The following is a 23,907-nucleotide window of genomic DNA, read 5'->3' on the forward strand; positions in this document are numbered from 1 at the left end:
TCGGGCAAAAAAAAGTGAAAGCACACTTCTTAATACTATTGTGATCTGGTGAAATGGGTTCGGGTTGGAGATAAATGATTCTGAAGAGACATATCACATGAAAAGATCGCTGTCATCCATAATCAACGTGTCAGTTTGAGTGACGTCAATGAGCTGTTTGTTCTCATTACCAAATGACACATTTCCTACGCCATACAGTATATCAAACAAATTGCTTGTTTAATAATAACAATATATTATTCAACAAAGACATGCGTGAATAACAACTAGAATGTATATAAGGTCACATTTGCACAGCTATAAATCATATGCTGAAATATACTGTAAATACAAGCCGAGTGTGTGTGTTTGTGTGTGTGTGTGCTTGCTTCTGTATGTTTGAAGGTCTACACTAAGAAATGAAGTGTTGAAATGAATTAAACAATTGTGTGCTTGTTCACCTGGGGGGAGATGCAGACCTCTCTAAAAGAAGGGCGCTGCAAGACAGCCAGTCAGTTACTTAGAACAGCACAGAATTTGGCACAGCCGCTACTCTCCATAGAGGCCAGTGATGGAGACAGCTAAGGCACAGCCATCTGTCTATAACAGCATAACTATAACTACAAATGAATCCTGCTTACTAACATTCATTACTTTTCTGTTTAATTACTTAATGTGGGGCTGTAACGTCAAGAACTGTAATTATGTATAATTAGAGCTATCAAGCATTTACGCTAGCACTGTATCACTCAGGGTTGCTACTACTAACTCGTTTGGCACTTATTCTGATGCAGTGGGTTAGCGTTAGCGCAGGCTATGGGGAACACACTTGTATTAATGTAAGTAGGGATGGCTAAGTAGGGTATCTGCTTTCTCATTTTGACTGTGCCTCTATGGCTGGTTCAGATTGGCTTCCAAGTCAAATGAAAAGAAATGTTGCGGCCAACTAATGGCCATGAGAAAATCTATTTGGACATATCCTCTGGTAGGGTTCCTCTGGTTAGGGTTCTACCACTGATGATGACACTCTAAATATTCAATGTTTATTGCAACATATGTAAAAGTAGATCGTCTTCCGTTGCTAAGGCAATGAGATGGTCAACTCAGAATACATTACACCACAGGAGTCCTTTCTTTCAACCATATTTCTATTGGCTTCGTGCAAGGAGAAAATAATCCTCGAGATATGGCTCTTTTTACATCACCCCATAATGCTATGTTATTTAATAATAGAACACATATCATCAGTATAATATACAAGTACTCTCCCTCCATAAACCAATGGGGGAACACATAAAGGATCCAATTGAATCTAGATAGCCCATATAGATAAACATCCGTATATGCTTTTTCAGGGTGTCTGCTGACATCCATTCCTCAACGTAAAACATATTACACTCTCGCTGGTGGCCCATTACTTCCATATGCGGTGCCTTTTAAATGTTTTGTTTGTCTAACAATGGTGGCCGAGTAAGTTATGCTGCCCATTCTTCCCAGGCAACTTGAGATTGCCGAGGCTCTTTAGCCTCGTGCCAAATAAGAGATATGTTGGGATATAGCCGCGGGGCAGTCGGAGCGAGGTGCATACTAATGGTGGCATCTCATTGCTTGTCATGCAGTGAGCTCCTAAGGTCCCCAGCAGAGCCGAAGCATCTCTGGGAGTGGATATGCTTTGAGTTAGAGCCCCTCATTGAAGTAGTGCTCAGGGTCTGGTGGTTGCAAAGCCTAATATAGACCTGATAAAATGGGCTGACGGTGATGGGGAAACGACAGGATCTCTCTGTGTCATGAGAAGGGCTTTGTCAATTGACCATACCAGTGTAATATCACACGTCAGAAGTGAGCCTACATGAATTAATGAAATATTTTCTAACAATGATTCCATAACTACAACCGTAGAATGATAGACATGGGTTCCAATTGTGTTTGTTTAGCTTTCAAATACTTTGAGAGTTCAATTGAGAAAATATATCTATTCTTTTATTTGAATTGCGTTTACTGACACTATGACCTCTTTTACAAGGTAGCCATGCAAAGAATCATACACATTCACAATATTTACAAATCCAATGCAATAAAAGCGTACAATATTTACAAGCAATTTAAGAAAAGTAACTTACAAAATACGATACTGAAAAACAAACATTCCTCAGTACTGCCCTAGCGACACCAGAACATCCAACTTTAGAGATACGCGGCACGTGAGTTTCAAGTTAGGGGCAGCTAAAAGAAAATCATCAAATAAAATCACCTTCATAGTAAAGTATTGCATGCATCTATCATCGCGTTTGCTAACTAATGTAAGATAGCCTACTGTTCCTAATGTGATGAGTAGATTCAATAGTCATAAGTTAGGCTAACAACCAGTGTCGTAAAACTCGATACCGGTCCTGGTCTCGAATCCGGACTCAAGAACACATACTTAGTGTCTCAGTCTTGTCTCGGTGTCAGACACATTTGAAGGTTTTTGTAAAATAACATATACTTAGTTTTACCTGCACAAGTACCAATTTCAGTTGAACAAAGGCTTTCTGTAAAGCAAAAAGAAAATAATGCAGATTGTTGTTCTGAAATAGCCTTGTTAACAAAAGGGGCAAACAGAATACCCAACATAAGTGGAGGTTATCATTTCTTACAGAAGAAACAATATTGTTTATGTAGATAGTAAAAAGTACAGGGCCCAAAATCGACCAACTATCATCTTATTTTGACTAGTATTTCAACCCAACGGAAATTATTATAATATTATTTTTTTTTAAATCTAATCGCACCATCAACATCCGTCTGGAATTCATCTCTTGTGAAACTCATCTCTGCAATTCCAATGAATTGAATCACTACGACAGGCCACACTTCACAACACAAAGTCGACAATGGAAATAAGGAACTCAGAATGAATAGATTGAGGGTTGATCAAGGATGTGGAAAAATGGATACCTGTATGTACTGTCATCTTGAATATTAGAACCATAGTCTGTCAGAGATAGATTGCTCATGAGCAGATTTTAGATCAAGACGTTCAACAACTCCAACCGAGCTGAACTGTGGGTGTGCTTGCTGTGACGAAGTGTAAGTAATATGTTAAGTAATACATCAAACGTCGCTAAAGTATCACATTTCTCCACTTGGAGAGATTGAAAAGGCAATCGTTTCAATATAGCTGAATAGTGTCCCATGCTCTCGATTCATAACTGAGTCTTCTGTCTTGACACCCTCGGGAAGTGAGGCAAGAGTTCACGCCTGGCTGGAGGAAGGGGCTTCACTAAATTAGAGATGGAGGTGTTGCCACAAGAGACGGGAACGATTGACTGACATCTAGCTGATGCCAACACTTCAATGGTGTCCATCACTCATAACCACACATTAGTCAAGCCATGTAAAATAAACCGACGTAGTGTACAGTAAGTAAGTCAGCTGAGGAGTCACACACCGACCATGCTCGAGTGAAAACCACATGTCAGAATCGAGTGTGATGAACTAAGGGAGAGTGGAGAAGGGAGAGAGAGAAAGGGAGATAGAGAGGAGGTAGAGTGAGACAGAGAGAAGGGGAGTGAGACAGGAAAAAAAGGGAAGGGGAGAGAGATGGAGAAAAAGAGAGAAATTATAGGGAGGGGGGATTCTCTGAGGTGTGGGGTCCCCAGAGGGATGACATGAAAGGGGAAAGTAAATGAGTGCTCTGAGCCCAGCAGCAGATTGCTGCAAACAGAGGTTTCTCCACAGGGTTCTACTTGGCAGTGAGTCCATCCTCTGAGGATGGGCCCACTTTGCTTTAGTAGTGTCTGGGAATGTGTAAACAACACTGATGCATGTTATGATTCCCTCCTCCCTGTCGAATTTCATAAAAATATAAATACTGAAACATTACAAAAATATATATTTTTAGATAAAACTATACTAAATATAGTAATATAACGTCTTCAAACAATTGATTAAAACACACTGTGTTGTAATGGTCTACAGTTGCCTCAACAGCACTCTGTAGGGTAGCACTATGGTGTAGCCGAAGCTAGTTTCCGTCCTCATCTGAGTACATTGAGTTCAGTAGGAAACCTAGGAGGGTCATGGTTCTCGCCCCCTTCCATAGACGTATGTCAACTTCCGGAGGACGTCCTCCAACCTATCAGAGCTCTTGCAGCATGAACTGATGTTGTCCACCCAATCAAAGGATCAGAGAACGAATCTAGTACTGAAAGCATACGCTAGAGCTAGTGCATAAAGTGTGGTGAGTAGTTGACTCAAAGTGAGAGAAAGACAATAGTTAAACAGTTTTGAACAAATACATTTCCTCAAAAATGAAGAAGAAGCAAGAGAGAGAAAGAGAAAGAGAGCTAGCTATTTGTGACCCGATTCAGGAAACTAGGCATATGTCGCAAGTCACGACTTCACAGGAGAGTTGTTTGAACTTTAAAAAAAAAAATGTTTTAATCAAAATGCGTTTCTTGGCAGAAATGCCTTCTCGAACATGTGAACTTTCATGTGACTTAATATCAACTTGTATGCCAGCTGTATATATGAATAAAATTGTTAAATTGCGAGCCTAGTTGGTTTAGCCACAGAAAAAGTCAGCAACCTTCCCGCTAACCATGATTGGCTGAGATAATGAGTGGGCTGGAAATGCCGAGAGATGAGCTTGTATTGGTCAGCCATATAGCACGCGTCTGTCTATTGGAGCTGGTGAGTATGTCTAGGTAATCGTGGCAAACGAGGCTTTTAAAAAAATGTATCGCCTAGTAAAACTGCATAAACCTAATGTCACGTTAAAGTGTACTGTTATCTAGCTAACGTTAGCTGGCTGGGTCGCTAACTAACGTTGTGTATGTTGTGTTATTCTTTGTATCTCAGACACATTTGCTTGACTAGTATTAGCCATAGACCCTGGTTGGTTAGCTACCTGCAGATTCATGCAGAGGGGCTCTCCAATAGTAGTGCCAAAACATTGAAAGACGGTTTTCTCAAAAGTGAGTATACAAGTTGATCAACTTTCAAAGCATAATTACTTTCCCATTGTTCCTCAACTGTAGTGTATAATATACAATTTTGTCTCTATTTTTATCCAATGTAAAAACAGAAATTCAAATGTTGCTACATAAGACCGAATCCAGGTGATGAATCACATATTTAGTTAAATTTTTTAAACTTTCACTTAGTTAGCAAATGCAGCTAGCTAGTTTAGCCTACTCAAACGTCCAGCTCAAACAGAGAGAGATGCTATGTTAGCTAGCTGGCAATGGCTATCCAACACTGGAACTCTTCCAAGTCAAGGTAAGCTTTTGGTTTTATTAATTTATTGCCACGGGGCCAGCCGGTGTAACTGCTAAATTGCTTGCTGACTGTACACTGTACTGTATGATTGTTTGCATGTGATCAGGGGTGTATTTATTCCACAGATTCTGTTGAAAAACATTTCTTAAACAGAAGCAAACGGAACAAAACGGGGATAAACATACCTGAATTTGTCCTATAGAAACTCTCGTTTGCAATTGTTGGACTAATGATTACACCCTAGATCAGCTAGATGCAAGTAAGAGTGTGCAAGGCGGTATTGAATGTGTCACTGTCGTCACCTTGATTACCAAAACATGTTTCTCGGTGTGTGCACCTACGCTGTAAACTTGAATTCATACGCTAGGTTGAAGCAACCTCATGATGTGTAGGCCTTTAGGGAACATTTTAGTATCATGTAGTAGCCTAAACCTATCGATATTGCATTGAGTTGAGTGAATGGAATATGAATGACAGAAATAAGGTTATGTTCATAAATAAATGAATAGTCCTCCTTCCTCTTAAACAGCACCGACTGCCACTGGTGCGTGCAAGTGTGTGTGCACAATGTGCATGCTTGAAATTGTGCATGTTTGCAGCGTGTGTGTGGGTGTGTAACAGAACATTTCCCTGTCACAGCCAAGAAAGCCTTACACAATCAGACATTACCTTTGGAATTAACCTGGCCTGGGTAAGATTTTTTTTATTTACAATCTTCTTTTTCATTAGTAAACCAAACGGCATCAGCTGTTCCAGGGCACCCAAGTCTAATTTGTTTGTGCCTTTTTACTTGCAGAGGTCGAGTCTTAATCAATCAGTGTCCAAATAAAATGTTTTTCATTTGCTTTATCCCCCAACAGTGAGTGTCTAATAAAAATGGTATTGCTCTCAGACAAACCCCAAAAGGCTTGGCGACTGTGAGCTCTCTCATGTAGGTGACCTAAGCCTGACATTCAAAGGAAAACGGGGCGGAGGGAATTATCCCAGGAAACTGCAAAGGAAACCGACGGTTGGTACATCCCTCTCTTACAATGACAGCTACCTCTGGGTTTACTCAGGAGGTGATGATCCATTTATCTGCATAAGAAAATGTGCTCGTTGGGGAGAGTGACACTTAATCCAGCTGGGATGAGGCCCTGTGGATCTGCGGCTTCCCAACTTCCGTGGTGATGAACAACCCATTCGATTTGACCTTTGACTGTAACTCTACCTCCATTATGTTAAAGAAGCAGGGATCGGTCGTGAACTGTCCTGCCTATCTGATCAGCATTACTCCTGTGTCCGGTTGAGACCTGTGAGTGTGGTGAATAGTCATTTTCCCCTCCATTTAAAAGGAGTGGTCACTTTTGTCTAGGAGAGAGAAAGTGAGAGAGTGCCCGGGGCTCCATTCCCTGTCAATTTCTTACCAATGCGTCCCCCTCTCCGCGTCCCCCTCTCCACTTCCACCACTAGCCACGCTCAAATCAGAAATGCAATCAAGTCTACGAGCCACACAAGAGCACTCAAATCATCACCAAGAACAAAAAAATAGACAAGCCATTTAACCCCTTTACCCTCATCAGCCTTGCACAGACCAATAACACATGGCATTAATGCAACTGGGCTGTTGACAACCTATAATTCAAAAGTCCATTACTAATCCCAGGGCCCTTTAGCATTGTAGAGAAGGCTTCAAACTTCGGTTTCCCCAGAGGAGTAAACATATGTCACATCAAAATGACAGGCCTCAGCCATGCTTCTGGTGATTGGTTTTGATTTGTTTTCAGCCAGAGCTCGACATGAAGAGGTAATAATGGAGACAGATTTGGGAGCAGATTTCCAAGAGACGCGCAAAGGGGCGGAGAATGCAACAGTTCAGAAACTCCCTGTCCACTCTCGACAGTCAATCTCTGACAACAGCGACAAAAACAACATGTCACATCACAGTGGTGTTTACCTGTACCTTTTACACTGGATACTGTTTTTGTAGCGGGAGGGAGAGAGATGTTTAAAAAGGAGTCTAACCACAGCTGCTACAGTGCAGAGGCGAGAGCCCATACCAAAAGCGATGGCCAGCAGGTAGAGGCAGTACAATGCTCACATACACTGGTTACAGTATATCCCCTCCCTTGAGTAGTCTCGGAAACCCGACCCTAGGCAACACAGTGACTATAGGACTATTTTGGCATAGAGGAACTAGGTCACTGCCTTCGCTGATAACGAGACAAATCACGAGGCAGAAATGCCGAAACATCCCGATTCAAAACCAAAGTTTGCAGGCAAAACCTTTGCAGTGGCTTTAGTTAAGGTAGTTGATGCAAACTAGCCACTTGTGAAATGCACTCATTAAAAACAACCTCCATGATCTCCATCTTGGTAGCTGCCATTTTGTATTTTATTCAAGTGGATAAAGTATGGGTGTGAAGTTGGGATTCTTAACTTTAAGAAAAATTCCAAACTGAAAAACAGTGTTGTTTATTCCCCCCCCCCCCCCCCCCCCACTTATTTCAAATCACAGTGCAGTTAACAAAAACATTATTTTCTGTGTTATAGTCAATAGGCTATAAAGGCCTGGGAAAGTTGTGTAATTAAAATATAGCAGGAGAGGAAGAAGAGAACTTTGAGCTACTTTGGTGAATTGGCAAAAGGCATACAAGACAAGAGATTGCGAGATGCTGATTACCAAAATATATGAGCATGTGTCTGCCTGCCCATCCTCTCTCTCCCTTGTGCCTGCCTGCCCTGTCTGTTGCGAGGAGAATATCTTAGCCTATTCATGGCACCGATGTTGCCGGGATACAGAGGTATCTACGGCCAGTCTTGCGAGCACAGGGTAGCCTACTCTTTGTTTTTGCCTCATAATATGAAATTACGGTAGGCTACCGGTATCCTTTCTCGATTACCCTTTTCAGACATAATGGAATGTGGCCCCTTAAAAGAGCCTTGGCTACAGCATGTTTGTTTGTCTGTCTGTTAGGGTAGGCTACACTACGGATTTTTAAATGCCGACAGGAAACCTTCTCTGGAGATATGAACAGGCATTTTACTGTAAAGGAATGAGGCTTCTGAAGCGGGACTAACATCTGTCACTAGGCAACCAGAACTGTCAATAAATAATCTTGAGTTTCTGCGCAGCAGCACATCAATCAGCAACGTTAATTGTTGTTAGGGAAAAAAGACATAACATTTTATACCGGAGCAGAATTCTACTGTCAAATGTTACTGAAGCTGTGTTCTATGTCTGTAAAGGGTTGCGGTAGATATACCTTCATTGCCCGGCCCTAGCGGTCATATGTAATAGGACCATTATTCTCCATTGTAAATTGATGTTTCTTATCGTTTTAAAAGAAAACAGATGTTTAAAAGGTATGTCAAATTGTCCATTTGTCACATCCCTAGACCCTAGTCACAGTGTTGCCTAGGGTCGGGTTTCTCTATCTCTTGAGAAGCGTCACCCATGCAAACAGTAGAAACCTTCCCCATTGCCCCAAGAGACATATCCCCCCACTAACACCAGTTTAACACGCCATTTCGAGGGTTCAGAGAGTGAAATATCAACTAGGGAAAAATTAACACTCAATGATGGGAAGAGCATACGCAGCTCAAGAACATGACTGTTCCCTGAAGTCAACAATCATCCGTTCACGTGACAGTCAGGCATTAGCAATCAATCCTCACAAACTTCAATCCGCACTTGTACTGTATAGGGCTGGTTTCCCAGACACAGATTAAGCCTAGTTCTAAAAAGCATTCTCTATGGAGAACTTCCATTGAAAGCTATTTTTTGTCTAGGACTAGGCTTAATATCTGTACAGCAAACTGGCTCTTATATTTTCAGTAGTTAACCTCTCTGGGATATAGGGGGTGCTGTTTCGACTTAGGGAAAATTGGTCTCCAAATTAAACTGCCTAGTACTCAATTCTTGCTCGTACAATATGCATATTATTGTTATTATTGGATAGAAAACACTCTCTAGTTTCTATAGCCGTTTGAATTATGTCTCTGAGTGGAACAGAACTCATTCTACAGCACTTTTCCTGATATGGAGTGAGATTTCAGAAATCTTGGCCTCAGGTCCCAGGTCAGTTTTAATGTCCCTGTAAATGCTATGAGGATACAAACACTGCCCACGCCTTCCTCTAGATGTCAGTAAGTGGTGACAATTTGAATGGAGTCGATTGCGCAATCAGGGCCTGTATAAAAGGCCAAAGACCGGATGTACCGTTCTTTTGCTCCCTGCGCCTGACGCACGATGGACGTCGGACCTGCTCTCTTTCCAAGCTGTTGTTTAGCCAGTAATATATCACCGGTCATGTTTTTACTCGTTATAGGTGTTAAAAACATCATAAGGTAGTTAATTTAAACCGTTTTATAGCAATTTATATCCGTTTAGTGCGATTTTGAGGCATTGCTTTGTGATGCACTTTCAAGCGCCGGGCACGTTTCGGGGTCCCGGTCGAACGTTAGTGGGCATTTCGACGGACAAGAGGACATCTTTCGACCAAAAGAAGATTAGACCCAAGAAAGGATACATTGCCCAAGATTCTGATGGAAGATCACCTCATAGTAAGAAATATTTAAGATGATAAATCGTTGTTCTGTCGAAAAATGTTAAACGCATAAGCCGCCATTTTGTTTGGTATAGCTTCGCTTGGCGAACCATGTATTGCACAGTAAGGATAATTTTAGAAATGTAATTCAGCGATTGCATTAAGAACTAATTTGTCTTTCGATAGCTGTCCAACTTATATTTTTTTAGTCAAGTTTATGAATAGTTATTCATGAGACAAGATCACTGTCAAATATGGCGCCCGACATTTTCAGGCTAGTTTTGCTAGTATTGTCATTGTATAACCACGTTTTTTTGTGGCTAAATATGCACATTTTGGAACAAACTCTATATGTATGTTGTAATATGATGTTACAGGAGTGTCATCGAAAGAATTCTGAGAAGGTTAGTGAAAAAATTAATATATTTTGGCGATGATTACGTTATCGCTCTCTTTGGCTTGAATCAATGCTCGGGTAACGTTTGCACATGTGGTATGCTAATATAACGATTTATTGTGTTTTCGCTGTAAAACACTTAGAACATCTGAAATATTGTCTGAATTCACAAGATCTGTGTCTTTCCATTGCTCTGAGCTGTGTATTTTTAAGAAATGTTTTATGATTAGTAATTAGGTAATACACGTTCCTCTCTGTATTTATTCTAATCGAGTTGTGATGGTGAGTGCAATTGTAAACTATGATTTATACCTGAAATATGCACATTTTTCTAACAAAACCTATCCTATACAATAAATATGTTATCAGACTGTCATCTGATGAGGTTTTTTCTTGGTTAGTGGCTATCTGTTACGAGTCCCGCCGAGGATGGTGCCTCTTCCCGTTCGGGCGGCGCTCGGCGGTCGTCGTCTCCGGTCTACTAGCTGCCACCGATCCCCTTTTCTGTTATCCTTTTAGTTTGTCTAATTTGTTTCACCTGTTGTGTGTTTAGATTAGGGGTTATTTAAACCCAGTTTGCCCGCTCCCTTTTGTGCGGGCTTGATTTTCTGTTTCGTGTTTGTGGTGTGTATTTTGTGGATTTCGTTATTCTATTTATGTTGGACATTTTTCTTTACGCGCCCAGTGTTTAAAGTGGCGTCACCGTTTTGTAGGTGATTACGTGAAGGAAATAAATTCCACCTTTTGTAAGAGATTCCTGCTCTCTGCACCTGACTCTTGTTTCCACCACTGGAATTGTTACAGAAGCCCGCACCCCAAAAGGAATGGAGTCAGCAGAAGCAGCAACCACCCCTCTCCCATCGATGGAGGAGCGTGTCCAGCATCACACCGCCGTTCTCCATCGAATAGGGACAGCAATGGACATGATGATGGAGAGGATGGAACGATGGGAGAGGAGTGGTATCCCGACTACAACCCCAGCTCCTTCCCAGACGGGGCAACCTTCCCCATCAACGTCAGCATCAGGTTCGGGTGCATTGCGTCTTGCGCTCCCAAGGGAGTACGATGGAGCGGTGGCTGGGTGCCAGGGGTTTTTGCTCCAGTTGGAGCTCTACTTGGCCACTGTTCGTCCGACTCCCTCTGGAGAGGAGAGTGTTAGCCTCCTCATCTCCTGTCTGACTGGTAGAGCCCTGGAATGGGCTAATGCGGTCTGGAACGGCCCAGACTCTGTTCGGGACAACTACCCAGAGTTCACTCGCCGCTTTCGGGCCGTATTTGACCACCCTCAGGAGGGCCGAGCGGTGGGTGAGAGACTGTTTCACCTCAGACAGGAGACGAGGAGTGCGCAAGACTTCGCTTTGGAGTTCCGGACCTTGGCTGCTGGCGCGGGGTGGAATGACAGGGCCCTGATGGACCATTATCGATGTAGCCTTCGGGAGGACGTCCGTCGGGAGCTAGCTTGTCGAGACACTACGCTCTCTCTTGATGAGTTAATTGACATGTCTATTCGACTGGACAACCTGCTAGCTGCCCGCGGGCGTTCAGAGGGGGTCCTGTCCGTTCCACCTCCCAGTCCTCCCACTTCAACCCCGATGGAGTTGGGAGGGGCTGCATCTAGGGGGGCCAGAGGAGGTAGCTACTCTTGCACCTATTGTGGCAGGAGAGGACACACTTCAGACCGGTGTTGGAGGAGCGCCTCTGGGAATGGAGATGGCAGGCGGAATACTCCTCGATCACCCCAGGTGAGTAGGCACAAGACTCACCCAGAGCTTCCTGTCGGTCACATGTTTTTGATTATTTTCTTCCCTGCGTTTTTCCCTTCTCTTCAGCATAAGGCGCTCGTAGACTCAGGCGCAGCTGGGAGTTTTATGGATCGCGGTCTAGCCCGTAAGTTGGGTATTCCGTTGGTACAGATAGACCCTCCTTTCCCTGTGCACTCCTTAGATAGCCGACCGCTAGGGTCAGGGCTGGTCAGGGAGGCCACGATTCCGCTGGACATGGTAACACAGGGGGATCATAGGGAGCAGATTAGTTTCTACCTTATTGATTCACCTGGGTTTCCAGTGGTGTTGGGGGTTCCTTGGCTAGCCATTCACAATCCCCTCATTTCCTGGAGACAGGGAGCTCTTCAGGGGTGGTCAGAGGAGTGTTCAGGTAGGTGTGTGGGAGTTTCCATCGGTGCCACCTCGGTGGAGAGTCCAGACCAGTTTTCCACTGTGCGCATTCCCCCAGAATATGCCGATTTGGCTATCGCTTTTAGTAAAAAGAAAGCGACTAAATTACCACCTCATCGACGGTGGGATTGTGTGATAAACCTCCAGGTGAACGCTGCACTTCCCAGGAGTCATGTGTACCCCTTGTCACAGGAGGAGACGTTGGCTATGGAGACATATGTCACGGAAGCTCTGAGACAGGGGTTCATTCGGCCCTCCATGTCACCCGTCTCCTCGAGTTTCTTTTTTGTGAGAAAAAAGGAGGGAGGACTGCGTCCGTGCATTGATTATCGAGGTCTAAATTCAATCACAGTGGGATTTAGTTATCCGCTACCTCTCATCGCTACGGCGGTGGAATCATTCCACGGAGCACGTTTTTTCACAAAACTGGATCTTAGGAGCGCGTATAATTTGGTGCGTATTCGGGAGGGAGACGAGTGGAAAACAGCGTTTAGTACCACATCAGGCCACTATGAGTACCTCGTCATGCCGTATGGGTTAAAGAATGCTCCAGCCGTTTTCCAATCCTTTGTAGATGAGATTCTCAGGGACATGCACGGGCAGGGTGTGGTAGTGTATATTGATGACATCCTGATCTATTCTGCTACACGCGCCGCGCATGTTTCCCTGGTGCGCAGGGTTCTTGGGAGGCTGCTGGAGCATGACCTATACGTCAAGGCTGAGAAATGTGTGTTTTCCAAACAAGCCGTTTCCTTCCTGGGTTATCGCATTTCCATGTCAGGGGTGGTTATGGAGTGTGATCGCGTTAACGCCGTGCGTAATTGGCCGACTCCAGCCACGGTAAAGGAGGTGCAGCGGTTTTTAGGGTTTGCCAATTACTACCGGAGGTTTATCCGGGGTTTTGGCCAAGTGGCGGCCCCCATTACCTCACTGCTAAAGGGAGGGCCGGTGCGTCTACAGTGGTCGGCCGAGGCTGAGAGAGCTTTTAACCAGTTGAAGGCACGTTTCACTGAGGCTCCCGTGTTGGCGCATCCGGACCCTTCATTAGCGTTCATAGTGGAGGTGGATGCGTCCGAGGCTGGTGTTGGAGCCGTGCTATCACAGCGCTCGGGCACGCCACCGAAGCTCCGTCCCTGTGCTTTCTTTTCTAAGAAGTTGAGTCCGGCGGAGCGGAACTATGATGTGGGGGACAGGGAGTTACTAGCTATGGTAAAAGCCCTGAAGGTGTGGAGACACTGGCTTGAGGGGGCTAAGTACCCTTTTCTCATCTGGACTGACCATCGCAATCTGGAGTATATCCGAGAGGCGAGGAGATTGAATCCGCGTCAGGCGAGGTGGGCCATGTTTTTTACTCGTTTTAGATTTACGATCTCTTACCGACCAGGTTCCCTCAACACAAAGGCCGACGCGCTGTCTCGTCTCTATGACACGGATGACCGGCCCATCGATCCGACTCCCATCCTTCCCGCCTCATGTCTGGTGGCTCCGGTGGTATGGGAGGTGGACGCGGACATCGAGCGGGCGTTGAGGGTAGAACCTGCGCCGTCCCAGTGTCCGACTGGCCGTAGGTACGTACCGCTTGGTGTTCGTGATCGATTGATTCGGTGGGCTCACTCAATACCTGCTTCGGGTCATCCGGGGGGTGGAGAGGACAGTGCGTGGTCTTAGAGGGAAATACTGGTGGCCCACCTTGGCTAAGGACGTGAGACTCTATGTCTCCTCCTGCTCGGTATGCGCTCAGAGTAAGGCTCCTAGGCACCTACCAAGGGGGAAGTTACAACCCCTTCCGGTTCCACAACGGCCATGGTCTCATCTATCAGTAGATTTTTTGACGGATCTTCCTCCGTCTCAGGGGAACACTACCATTTTGGTCGTTGTGGATCGGTTCTCTAAGTCCTGTCGTCTCCTCCCATTGCCTGGTCTCCCTACGGCCCTACAGACTGCGGAGGCTCTATTTACCCACGTCTTCCGGCATTATGGGGTGCCGGAGGATATCGTATCTGATCGAGGTCCCCAGTTCACGTCCCGGGTATGGAGGGCGTTTATGGAGCGTCTGGGGGTCTCGGTCAGCCTTACCTCTGGGTATCACCCCGAAAGTAATGGGCAGGTGGAGAGAGTGAACCAGGAGGTGGGTAGGTTTCTGAGGTCGTATTGCCAGGACCGGCCAGGAGAATGGGCGAGGTACGTCCCGTGGGCGGAGTTGGCCCAGAACTCACTCCGCCACTCATCTACGAACATGTCGCCTTTCGAGTGTGTATTGGGGTACCAGCCGGTCCTGGCTCCGTGGCACCAGAGCCAGACTGAGGCTCCTGCGGTGGAGGAATGGGTACAGCGCTCTAGAGAGACCTGGCGAGCGGTCCAGGACTCTCTTAAGCAGGCCAGTGAACGGCAGAAGAGGAGCGCTGACCGCCACCGCAGTGAGGCCCCTGTGTTTGCACCAGGGGACAGGGTCTGGCTCTCGGCCCGAAACCTGCCCCTCCGCCTGCCCTGCCGGAAGCTGGGGCCGCAGTGTGTGGGGCCATTTAAAGTCCTGAGGAGGATAAACGAGGTGTGTTATAGGTTACAACTTCCCTCTTACTATCGTATTAACCCCTCGTTTCATGTGTCTCTCCTCAGGCCGGTGGTAGCTGGTCCCCTGCAGGAAGGTGAGGTGCCGGAGGTCCCTCCTCCCCCTCTCGACATCGAGGGGTCCCCGGCGTATAGGATCAGAACTATTCTGGACTCAAGACGCCGGGTGAGGGGCCTGCAGTACCTCGTGGACTGGGAGGGGTACGGTCCGGAGGAGAGATGCTGGGTACCGGTGGGGGACATCTTGGATCCGTCCCTGTTGAGGGACTTTCACCGCCTCCATCCGGAGCGCCCTGCTCCTCGTCCTCCGGGTCGTCCTCGAGGCCGGAGTCGGCGCGCTGCGGGAGCCGCGCGTCGGGAGGGGGGTACTGTTACGAGTCCCGCCGAGGATGGTGCCTCTTCCCGTTCGGGCGGCGCTCGGCGGTCGTCGTCTCCGGTCTACTAGCTGCCACCGATCCCCTTTTCTGTTATCCTTTTAGTTTGTCTAATTTGTTTCACCTGTTGTGTGTTTAGATTAGGGGTTATTTAAACCCAGTTTGCCCGCTCCCTTTTGTGCGGGCTTGATTTTCTGTTTCGTGTTTGTGGTGTGTATTTTGTGGATTTCGTTATTCTATTTATGTTGGACATTTTTCTTTACGCGCCCAGTGTTTAAAGTGGCGTCACCGTTTTGTAGGTGATTACGTGAAGGAAATAAATTCCACCTTTTGTAAGAGATTCCTGCTCTCTGCACCTGACTCTTGTTTCCACCACTGGAATTGTTACACTATCGATATCTTTATTTGGCCGAATTGGTGATAGCTACTGGTGGAGAGAAAAAATGGTGGACAAATTAAAATGGTGTCTTTTGCTAAGGTGGTTAGCTAATAGATTTACATATTTTGTCTTCCCTGTAAAACATTTTAAAAATCTGAAATGGTGGCTTTATTCACAAGATCTGTATCTTTCATTTGGTGTCTTGGACTTGTGATTTTATGATAGTTAGATTTTCCTTTTCATTGTGACGCGATGCTAATCAGTGAGGGGGGGGGGGTTGGGGGTGCTTGTCAGTTGGGACGCTAGCGTCCCAACTATCCCAGAGAAGTTAAAAAGACAGAAACCCCTTGAGTTGACAGGTCCCCTCTACTCCGAGAATAGAACTGACCATAAAATGCATCAGCGCTGGAGTAGTAGTGGGAAAGTTTAGTTGAAAACCGCGGGAGAAGGGCTTAGACCTGATAAGGCTTTTATACTCAGCGTGTCATCCGTGGCGTTCAAGAAATATGCCGATGAGTTTGTTCAGTCTGAGAGACTTTGTGTGACTGCTCAGCCTCTTCTTAACTCCACCAACAGATCTCCCATCCCAGGTAATATCCTGGGGCCCAACATGAGAAGAACCCTGTGACATTACAAAAGGAAGGAGAAGAAAACAAACACACACACAAATCCACAGCTGAACCCATCCGCTCAGAATAGCACTCCTTTTGAAGCGGTGAAAGAGCTTTGGTAACAAGGAGGATGGCTCGCACTGATGGGGATGACCAATGAGTGGCGGAGGGAAAAAGGAATGAGTGCAGACTTTCCTCCTTCATTATCCCTCCTGTGAGAGAGAATTAACATCTCTCCATTTCCACCTGAGCCCCTCCTGAGTCTGAGCCTCACTGCTCTCTCCCTTTTTTTGTAGAGCCCACTGGGTCCGGCATTGTTCAACAGGACATTATATGGAATACCATGCACAATCAGTGAAGATGCTTGTCCCCCTTGCATCTCAGCTGTTGTGGTTGACACACAGAGAGGGGCACAGACACATGGTACGCACTAACACACGTGCACACTCACACATGTGCACACTCACACTCTTGCACGCACGCACACACAGCTTTGTTTTCATGAACTTTCTGGGGAGCAAAAATGTATTCTCATACAAAATCCTATTTCAGCTAACCTAACCCTTAACCTAACCGTAACCTTAACCCTAACCCCAAGGTTAAAGTCAGTCATCAGTCTCAAGTCAAAGTCGAGTCCCGAGTCCTGAAGTCTCAAGTTATTTTATTCCAAGTTGTGTCTCAAGACATGTGACTCAAGTCCACACCTCTGGAAAACATGCACACACACACACACACACACACACACACACACACACACACACACACACACACACACACACACACACACACACACACACACACACACACACACACACACACACACACACACACACAGACACACAGACACACACACACAGTGATGCCCCAATTTCCTTTGATTAGACGCTCCTATCGTGATGACATGGAAAAGAAGGCAGATGGCGTTTCCTGTTGTTTGTTGACTTATTCATACCGCCCTTTAAAAATATATATATATGTGTGTGTGAAGTGTCCTGTTTTGCTGGTCTCGTATGAACCATCCTGATCTACGAGGTTACTGTTTTGCCGTGCTGAAAACACAAGACTTTGATCATGTTGTTCTCTGCACTTCTGATTTTTACACAACCTGAATTTGCACCAAAGGCTCAAAAATGCTTTTTTTGGGTGCAATCTGCAATTTGCTTTGCTCAGCAGCCAGCACAGAACAAAATACTTTTCTTTACACTTTCTTTATATAACAACAGTGATACATATAACAGTGATACATACAGCAGCCTGAGTCCCAAAAAGCACCCAAGTCCCTAAATAGTGCACAACTTTTGACCAGGGCCCATAGGGAGACCCATACGGCTACGGTCAAAAGTAGGGCACTATGTAGGGAATAGGGGGGCATTTGGGACGTAGGCGCAGTATGTTCAACTCCTAACTGGATTAATGTCAGTCAGTGGCGTAACCCTAGTTGGCACCCCGTGGAGCCAGGGAGCTGACACTGACATCCCTACCATAGGTGATCAGTGAGGCGGACTGGCAGGCGGCCTGATTGCCATCTGTGTTTGACAGTATCACTTTGGAGTGGCTGAGATTGTGTCACAATGCATCTCGGTCTACTCAGACATGAGCTGAGCGACGGATATGTGGGGAAAGAGAGCGAGATGGGGGGGGGAGGGGTGGGTTGTAGAGTGAAAGAAAGGGAGTGAAAGAGGTAAACAGAGCCAAAAGACAGATATAATCGTCCAGGTGAAAAAAGTGAGAGAACAAGAAAGAAAGGTGAGCTTGACGAAAGCGAGTTAATGATACACCATTTTTACACAGACACACACACACCCTCACAGAAAAACACAGGGGTGACAGAGCAATAAAGGATAGGAGATAGGGGGAAAAGAGAGGAGGAAACCCAGTTGTGTACCTGTGGGAACAGCTGCGTCCATGGTGGGCCTCTCCCAAGTGTTGACTTGCTCCCAAGCGAAGCCATTGGTCCCAAGGGCCACACTGTAGCCACAGCTGCTGTAGGGGTCTTCAAATGAACAGCTGCCTGTAGGACACAACAAGAAGAGAGAAGAGTAAGGTTGCATATGTCAACACGATTAAGCTATATACTCACATCATTATTTCATCCCCGCTAAATAATTATTTTCCGGCGCATTAGGCTTTATGCTAGCCAGAAGCCATGGATTGAGAAAGCAAGACGAAACTCTGTCTAATTAAATGTACTCTTTGAGATGCGTGGTTTAATTGCAATGAGAGGATTCAAAGGGAATTCTTGGGGGTTTTGTGCATTATCTATTTTGTCAATTACACACATTTTTTTGTCTGTTTTTGAGCTGCTTTTATGCGTGGATCGATTGATGCAACGCTCGCTTTCAGATTTGAATCAAATTTGTAAAATTGCATAAGCCAAGTACTAAACACCCATTGGCGGCTAATGACTTGCCTGTGTACTGCATGGGAAAATAAGAGCACATTCCATTAAAATCAGAGGGGAGTTTGTGTCAGTGGCCTTTTGTTAGACATATTTTTCATTTTGTTCTATTCTGAAAGGTCCCAAACATTTATCTCTTTGTGGTCAATAAATCCAAGTCTCCCTGCTGAGATTGAGGCTGTCCTAAAATGGGCACCATACAAACAAATAACTTTTCACTCTCCATATCAAAAGTGTCAAACAACCACTCGCGGTATCATGACTCTCTCGGTTCTGATCTTTTCCGACACAGAGGGGGCGAGAAAAACAAGCCGAAGCCCTTCATCTCCTCTAATTAATGTTGCCTACCAATTCGATACATTATTGATAAGTTGCCCACAACAGATAAGTAACAGTTTGGATGATCAGTTAAAGCTCCTGCTACAACCTGCACCCACATCTGCTCCTAGGAGAGGAGTTAGCGTAAAAACGTGAGCTTTTCATCTCGAAGGCTAGGGGAAGTTTTTCAGCAGCTGCGTTTCTTTAGGCTCTCTGTCGAGACGTTGTTTATAAAATTGAGATTCACATGTAGCACTTTCATCTGTAAGGTTTTTAATGAACAGAGAGGCATGTTCGAGTGTGTTCACAGTCTGTACGTTCAAAGAGGATATTGTTAACACCCCAAAAAATTGACAGAAAAAAATAAGTGTTCGCACCTCAGGATTTAATTTGAGAATCAGGGCGCCGCAATTAATATTGCTGTCAGATTACGATTGTACTGTAAATAATTAAATGAATATTTTTGCAATTTCGGGAGGCTACATAGTGAGGTTGCTAGCTTATGACGACACGATTAGCAAAGATGTTCTTGTGGCAGAAAAGGTTAAAGAAAAGGGAGTGTAGGCAACTGTACAGTACATTTAAATGTGACTCAATTTCTTACTGTAACCTTTACATATCTCTTTTTAAAATAAGCTTTTTGGACAGATTTTCTTCCGGGCTAATTTGGTTAAGTGTTTTCTGTATAAATGAAGTATTAGTGTTGATCAACACAAACATACACATTCCATCTTGCGATCATACTCAACCAATTCAGGGCCCAAGGCCCTCTACCAATTCTGAAACATTCCAGTCTTTCATCCATTCCGGAGCCCCAATTAGTCCCTTTGATCATTATAATCTTACATTTAAGACCACTGTAATCCAAACTGACAGGACCTACCATGTCATACACCAATGGGGGCTAACTCAGCTAAAGCGTCTGTTTTCTGTTCACTTAGACAAGATCTTAGTTAGCTCCCATTAAATTGACTGTCATCATCTAAGATTTAATTACAGCGTTTACTAACATATGCATTTTTTCAGTATTTTCCCTCCCTGCCGGCATTTCCAAGCTAGGCAGGCTAACATACGGCTCAGATGCTAAAGCTATTATTTCCACACGAGTACGCATGCATAATAGCCAAATATAGCTTTCATTAATTCAGCAATAAACTGAGATACAGAATATCAGGACAGAGTTTTGTCATGTAAAATGTGTCTCTCAATTTAGCACAAATGTGACCTAACAAATGCCACGCAGCCATATTCTTAGTGTCATTCGAGAATGCATGACTCAATTGGACCAATGTTGTAGTCTTTCTTCCGTTTGAGTGGAAACAACAAACAACTTGCCAATGGCCTCTCTCTAGTTGTCACTGTGTACCTGGAATGGCTCAGGAAAACACACACACACACCCAAGTCAATGGATTCAATCCGTTCGGACAGGATCGAGTACACAAGAGGGAGCAGGCTGATTGAATGCGTGAGATACATATATTGTACACACACTCAACACACACATAGGCAGACTCGCTTTCACTCACACCCACATCCCATTTGAAATCAAATCCAGCTTCGCCAATAGCGCTGAATTAGACGAGAGAAGAAAGATGACAAGGCAGACAAAAGGCACAGAGTGCTTCTAATAACACACATGACTCATTCAATTTAGATGCTCCCCTCAACCCCTACTAATTCTACATTTTCCAATTTGCATACACATTTTAACCTTGGCAGCTCACTCCACACGATCCATTTCCCCAGGCCAATCTATCCCCATCCATCACCTTGCGGAGATCAGGGAAAAAAGGCGGTAGGTAGGATAGGTAACCAGGCATCGGACAGAGGCTCTCCAAGCTCAATCAGGTCAGAGCTGGGTCATGTTCGGTGTACATGCACCAAACGGAAGAACATGGGGAGAAACTACTTGGACTTGACCAATAAGAAATGCTAGAGGATACAGTTGCATGCTGGGTTGATGAGCGGTCAGTGACAGGCTTCAGGGACGGTAAGTAAATCTCTGGATACATACGTACAATATTGGCAGAACATAATGAACGTCTCTCTTCAGGCTTTGAAAGGCTCCCTTTTCAAAGACAATAACGGTTCATATGAATGAAACATACTCTTTTGGAGATACATCTCGGTTCACAGTGTATCAATAAATAATTGTCACTTTCTTAACCATAACCTGGCTTAACTGGCATCTAGGCCACATGGCTAGTGAACACAATCCTGGAAAGGTTGAATCCTGTATTGATCCAGGTCAATGATCTGAATGTATGACCTGTACTGTTGCGATACCATCTTCTCAGTGAATATGTTAACATGACTCTCTGCCTCATCCATACAACTAACAAAGTCAACTGGTGTCAGAAGTGGGATCCGAACTCACTAACGTAACAAACACTACACAATGCCTAACCGTTTAAGAAGTTGTGTGGAACGTACGAGCCCAGTAAAAATACTCTTCCTCCAAGACTTATGCAGATTGTCAGTCGTTTTTTATCCCTTCTCTGATTTTAGTATTTGCATACTAATCCCACTTCAGAATTGCTCGACTAAAATGGCAGCTTTGCATTAATGACTCTTTTTTCCTCTCCTGTGTGAGTCAGGTGGTGTGTCCTCATAGGAGGCCAGTCCTGATCCCCTAATTCCAGGGATTGGAAGAACAGACGATACGGAAGACCACAAGAAATCTGCCTGAAAAGCAAGCTTCTTTCCGCCTTTAGTACACAACAAGGAAACCCGTCATTCTTTCAAACAAGAAATCCCTTACATAGCACTAGGCACAGGGATTATGCTTTTCTATGAATTTCCAATGTTGCGGGGCCACAGGAGGGCAAAGGAAAATATGTGAAGGCAGAAATGGATACAGTGTGTTTGTGTGTGTACCTGTATGACACTTCCACACTGTCCTTGGGTCTGGCTGTGCTTGTAGGGGGGAGAAGAACAGTTTGTGTCCTTGGATGCTCGTTATTGGGCCTTCTGCGAAACACAGTGGGGGTTTTATAAAGCCAAGCCAGCAGAAAACACAGGCACAGGGGCCAGAGAGCTTCCCACCAGGTCACTCACCCACAGCCAATCAGAGCACAGGTTAAAGGATGTGGAATAGCAGATGTTGTCTCTGTCTCTCTCGGTGTCTTTTCCACCTTTTTCACTTGTATCCCTCTTTTCCTTTCTGTTTAGTCGGACTCAAATTTAGTCAAGTTTAGTCGGACTTAGAATTGACAAATGTTTCACCACAGCACCCCAGAGCATAAAATGTACTAACAAAAATAACGAGTTTATACAAAATGCATGTCCTGCCGTTTTCTCCTCTTAGAAAAATTATTACCTACGTGTAGTAAAGCACACTCTAGTATGTAACTATAAACGTCTGTTTCTTGTGCTTCATAGGGTGATAGATTTAAATAAATGTAGTCACACATACACTATGTAATAGAACAGAATGTGGGCAACACTCAATTTAGTGGATTTGGCTATTTCAGCCACACCCATTGCTGACAGGTGTATAAAATCGAGCACACAGCCATGCAATCTCCATAGACAAACATTGGCAGTAGAATGGCCTTAGTGAAGAGCTCAATGACTTTCAATGTGGCACTGTCATAGGTTGCCATCTTTCCAACAAGTCAGTTTGTCACATTTCTGCCCGGATAGAGCTGCCCGGTCAACTGTAAGTGCTGTTATTGTGAAGTAGAAATGTCTTTGAGCAACAACGGCTCAGCTTCAAAGTGGTAGGCCACACAAGCTCACAGAACAGGACAACCAAGTGCTGAAGCGTGTAGCGTGTGTAAAACTGCCTCTGGAAGCAACATCAGCACAAGTACTATTCGTCTGGAGCTTCATGAAATGGGTTTCCATGGCCGAGCAGCCGCACACAAGCAAAGCTTCGGTTGGAGTGGTGTAAAGCTCGCCGCCATTTGACTGGAGCAGTGGAAACGCGTTCTCTGGAGTGATGACTCAAGCCTCACCATCTGGCAGTTCGACAGGAGAACCTGGGTTTGGCGAATGCCAGGAGTTGACTACCTGCCCCAATGCATAGCGCCAACTGTAACGTTCGGAGGAGGAATAATGGACGGGGGCTGTTTTTCATGGTTCAAGCTAGGTCCTTTAGTTCCAGTGAAGGGAAATATTAATGACATCCTAGACAATTCTGTGCTTCTAAATTTGTGGCAACAGTTTGGGGAAGGCCCTTTGCTGTTTCAGCATGCCAATGCCCCGTGCACAAAGTGAGGTCCCTACAAATGTTTTTTTTGAGATCGGTGTGGAATAACTTGACTGGCCTGCACAGAGCCCTGACCTAAACCCCATCGAACACCTTTGGGATGAAATGAAACGCCGACTGCAAGCCAGGCCTAATGGCGCAACATCAGTGACCGACCTCACTAATGCTCTTGTGGCTGAACAGAAGCAAGTCCCCGCAGCAATGTTCCAACATCTAGTGGAAAGCCTTCGCAGAAGAGTGGAGGCTGTTATAGCAGCAAAGTTGGGACCAACTCCACATTAATGCCCATGATTTTATAAGGAGATGTTCCATGAACAGGTGTCCACTTACTTTTGGTCATGTAGTGTATCACTACTATGCAAACACACACACCATGCAACAATTTGCACGTTCTATGAAAAATATTATTCACCATCATTTTCTCCTCCAAGTAGGAGACCTTAAAAATTACACCAATGTTGATTCTTTAAACTCACCTTCTGTTACAGTAATGAGCTACACTATCTCTTTGTCACACTCTAAATGTTAGCGTCTGACTCCTCTTCACCCTGCGCCCTCAGAGATGAGCTGTCACTCAGCAAATTAGCTGCAGCAAATGCCCGTCACACCATGCCTGCCCATATCTCCTCAGCCACTTAAAAATAAGTCTGTTCACAGCCCCACCACCACCACCCCCCATACCCTCCTTTTACCCACTGCCACCA

The 23,907-nt window shown here is 44.9% G+C and overlaps 1 protein-coding gene across 17 annotated transcripts in view; it reads right to left on the minus strand.

The window, feature by feature from the left end:
- Window positions 1-23,907, minus strand: part of LOC129814814 (receptor-type tyrosine-protein phosphatase T) — a 561,458-nt gene that overhangs the window by 427,134 nt on the left and 110,417 nt on the right. For all 17 annotated transcript variants that reach the window (XM_055867855.1, XM_055867868.1, XM_055867867.1 and 14 more), the window contains exon 2: window positions 18,159-18,284. In XM_055867855.1, coding sequence (XP_055723830.1) covers window positions 18,159-18,284 — 126 coding nt within the window. The remainder of the gene's footprint in view (window positions 1-18,158; window positions 18,285-23,907) is intronic.

This window comes from Salvelinus fontinalis, chromosome 18 (genome assembly GCF_029448725.1).
Source record: "Salvelinus fontinalis isolate EN_2023a chromosome 18, ASM2944872v1, whole genome shotgun sequence".
Taxonomy (NCBI): domain Eukaryota; kingdom Metazoa; phylum Chordata; class Actinopteri; order Salmoniformes; family Salmonidae; genus Salvelinus; species Salvelinus fontinalis.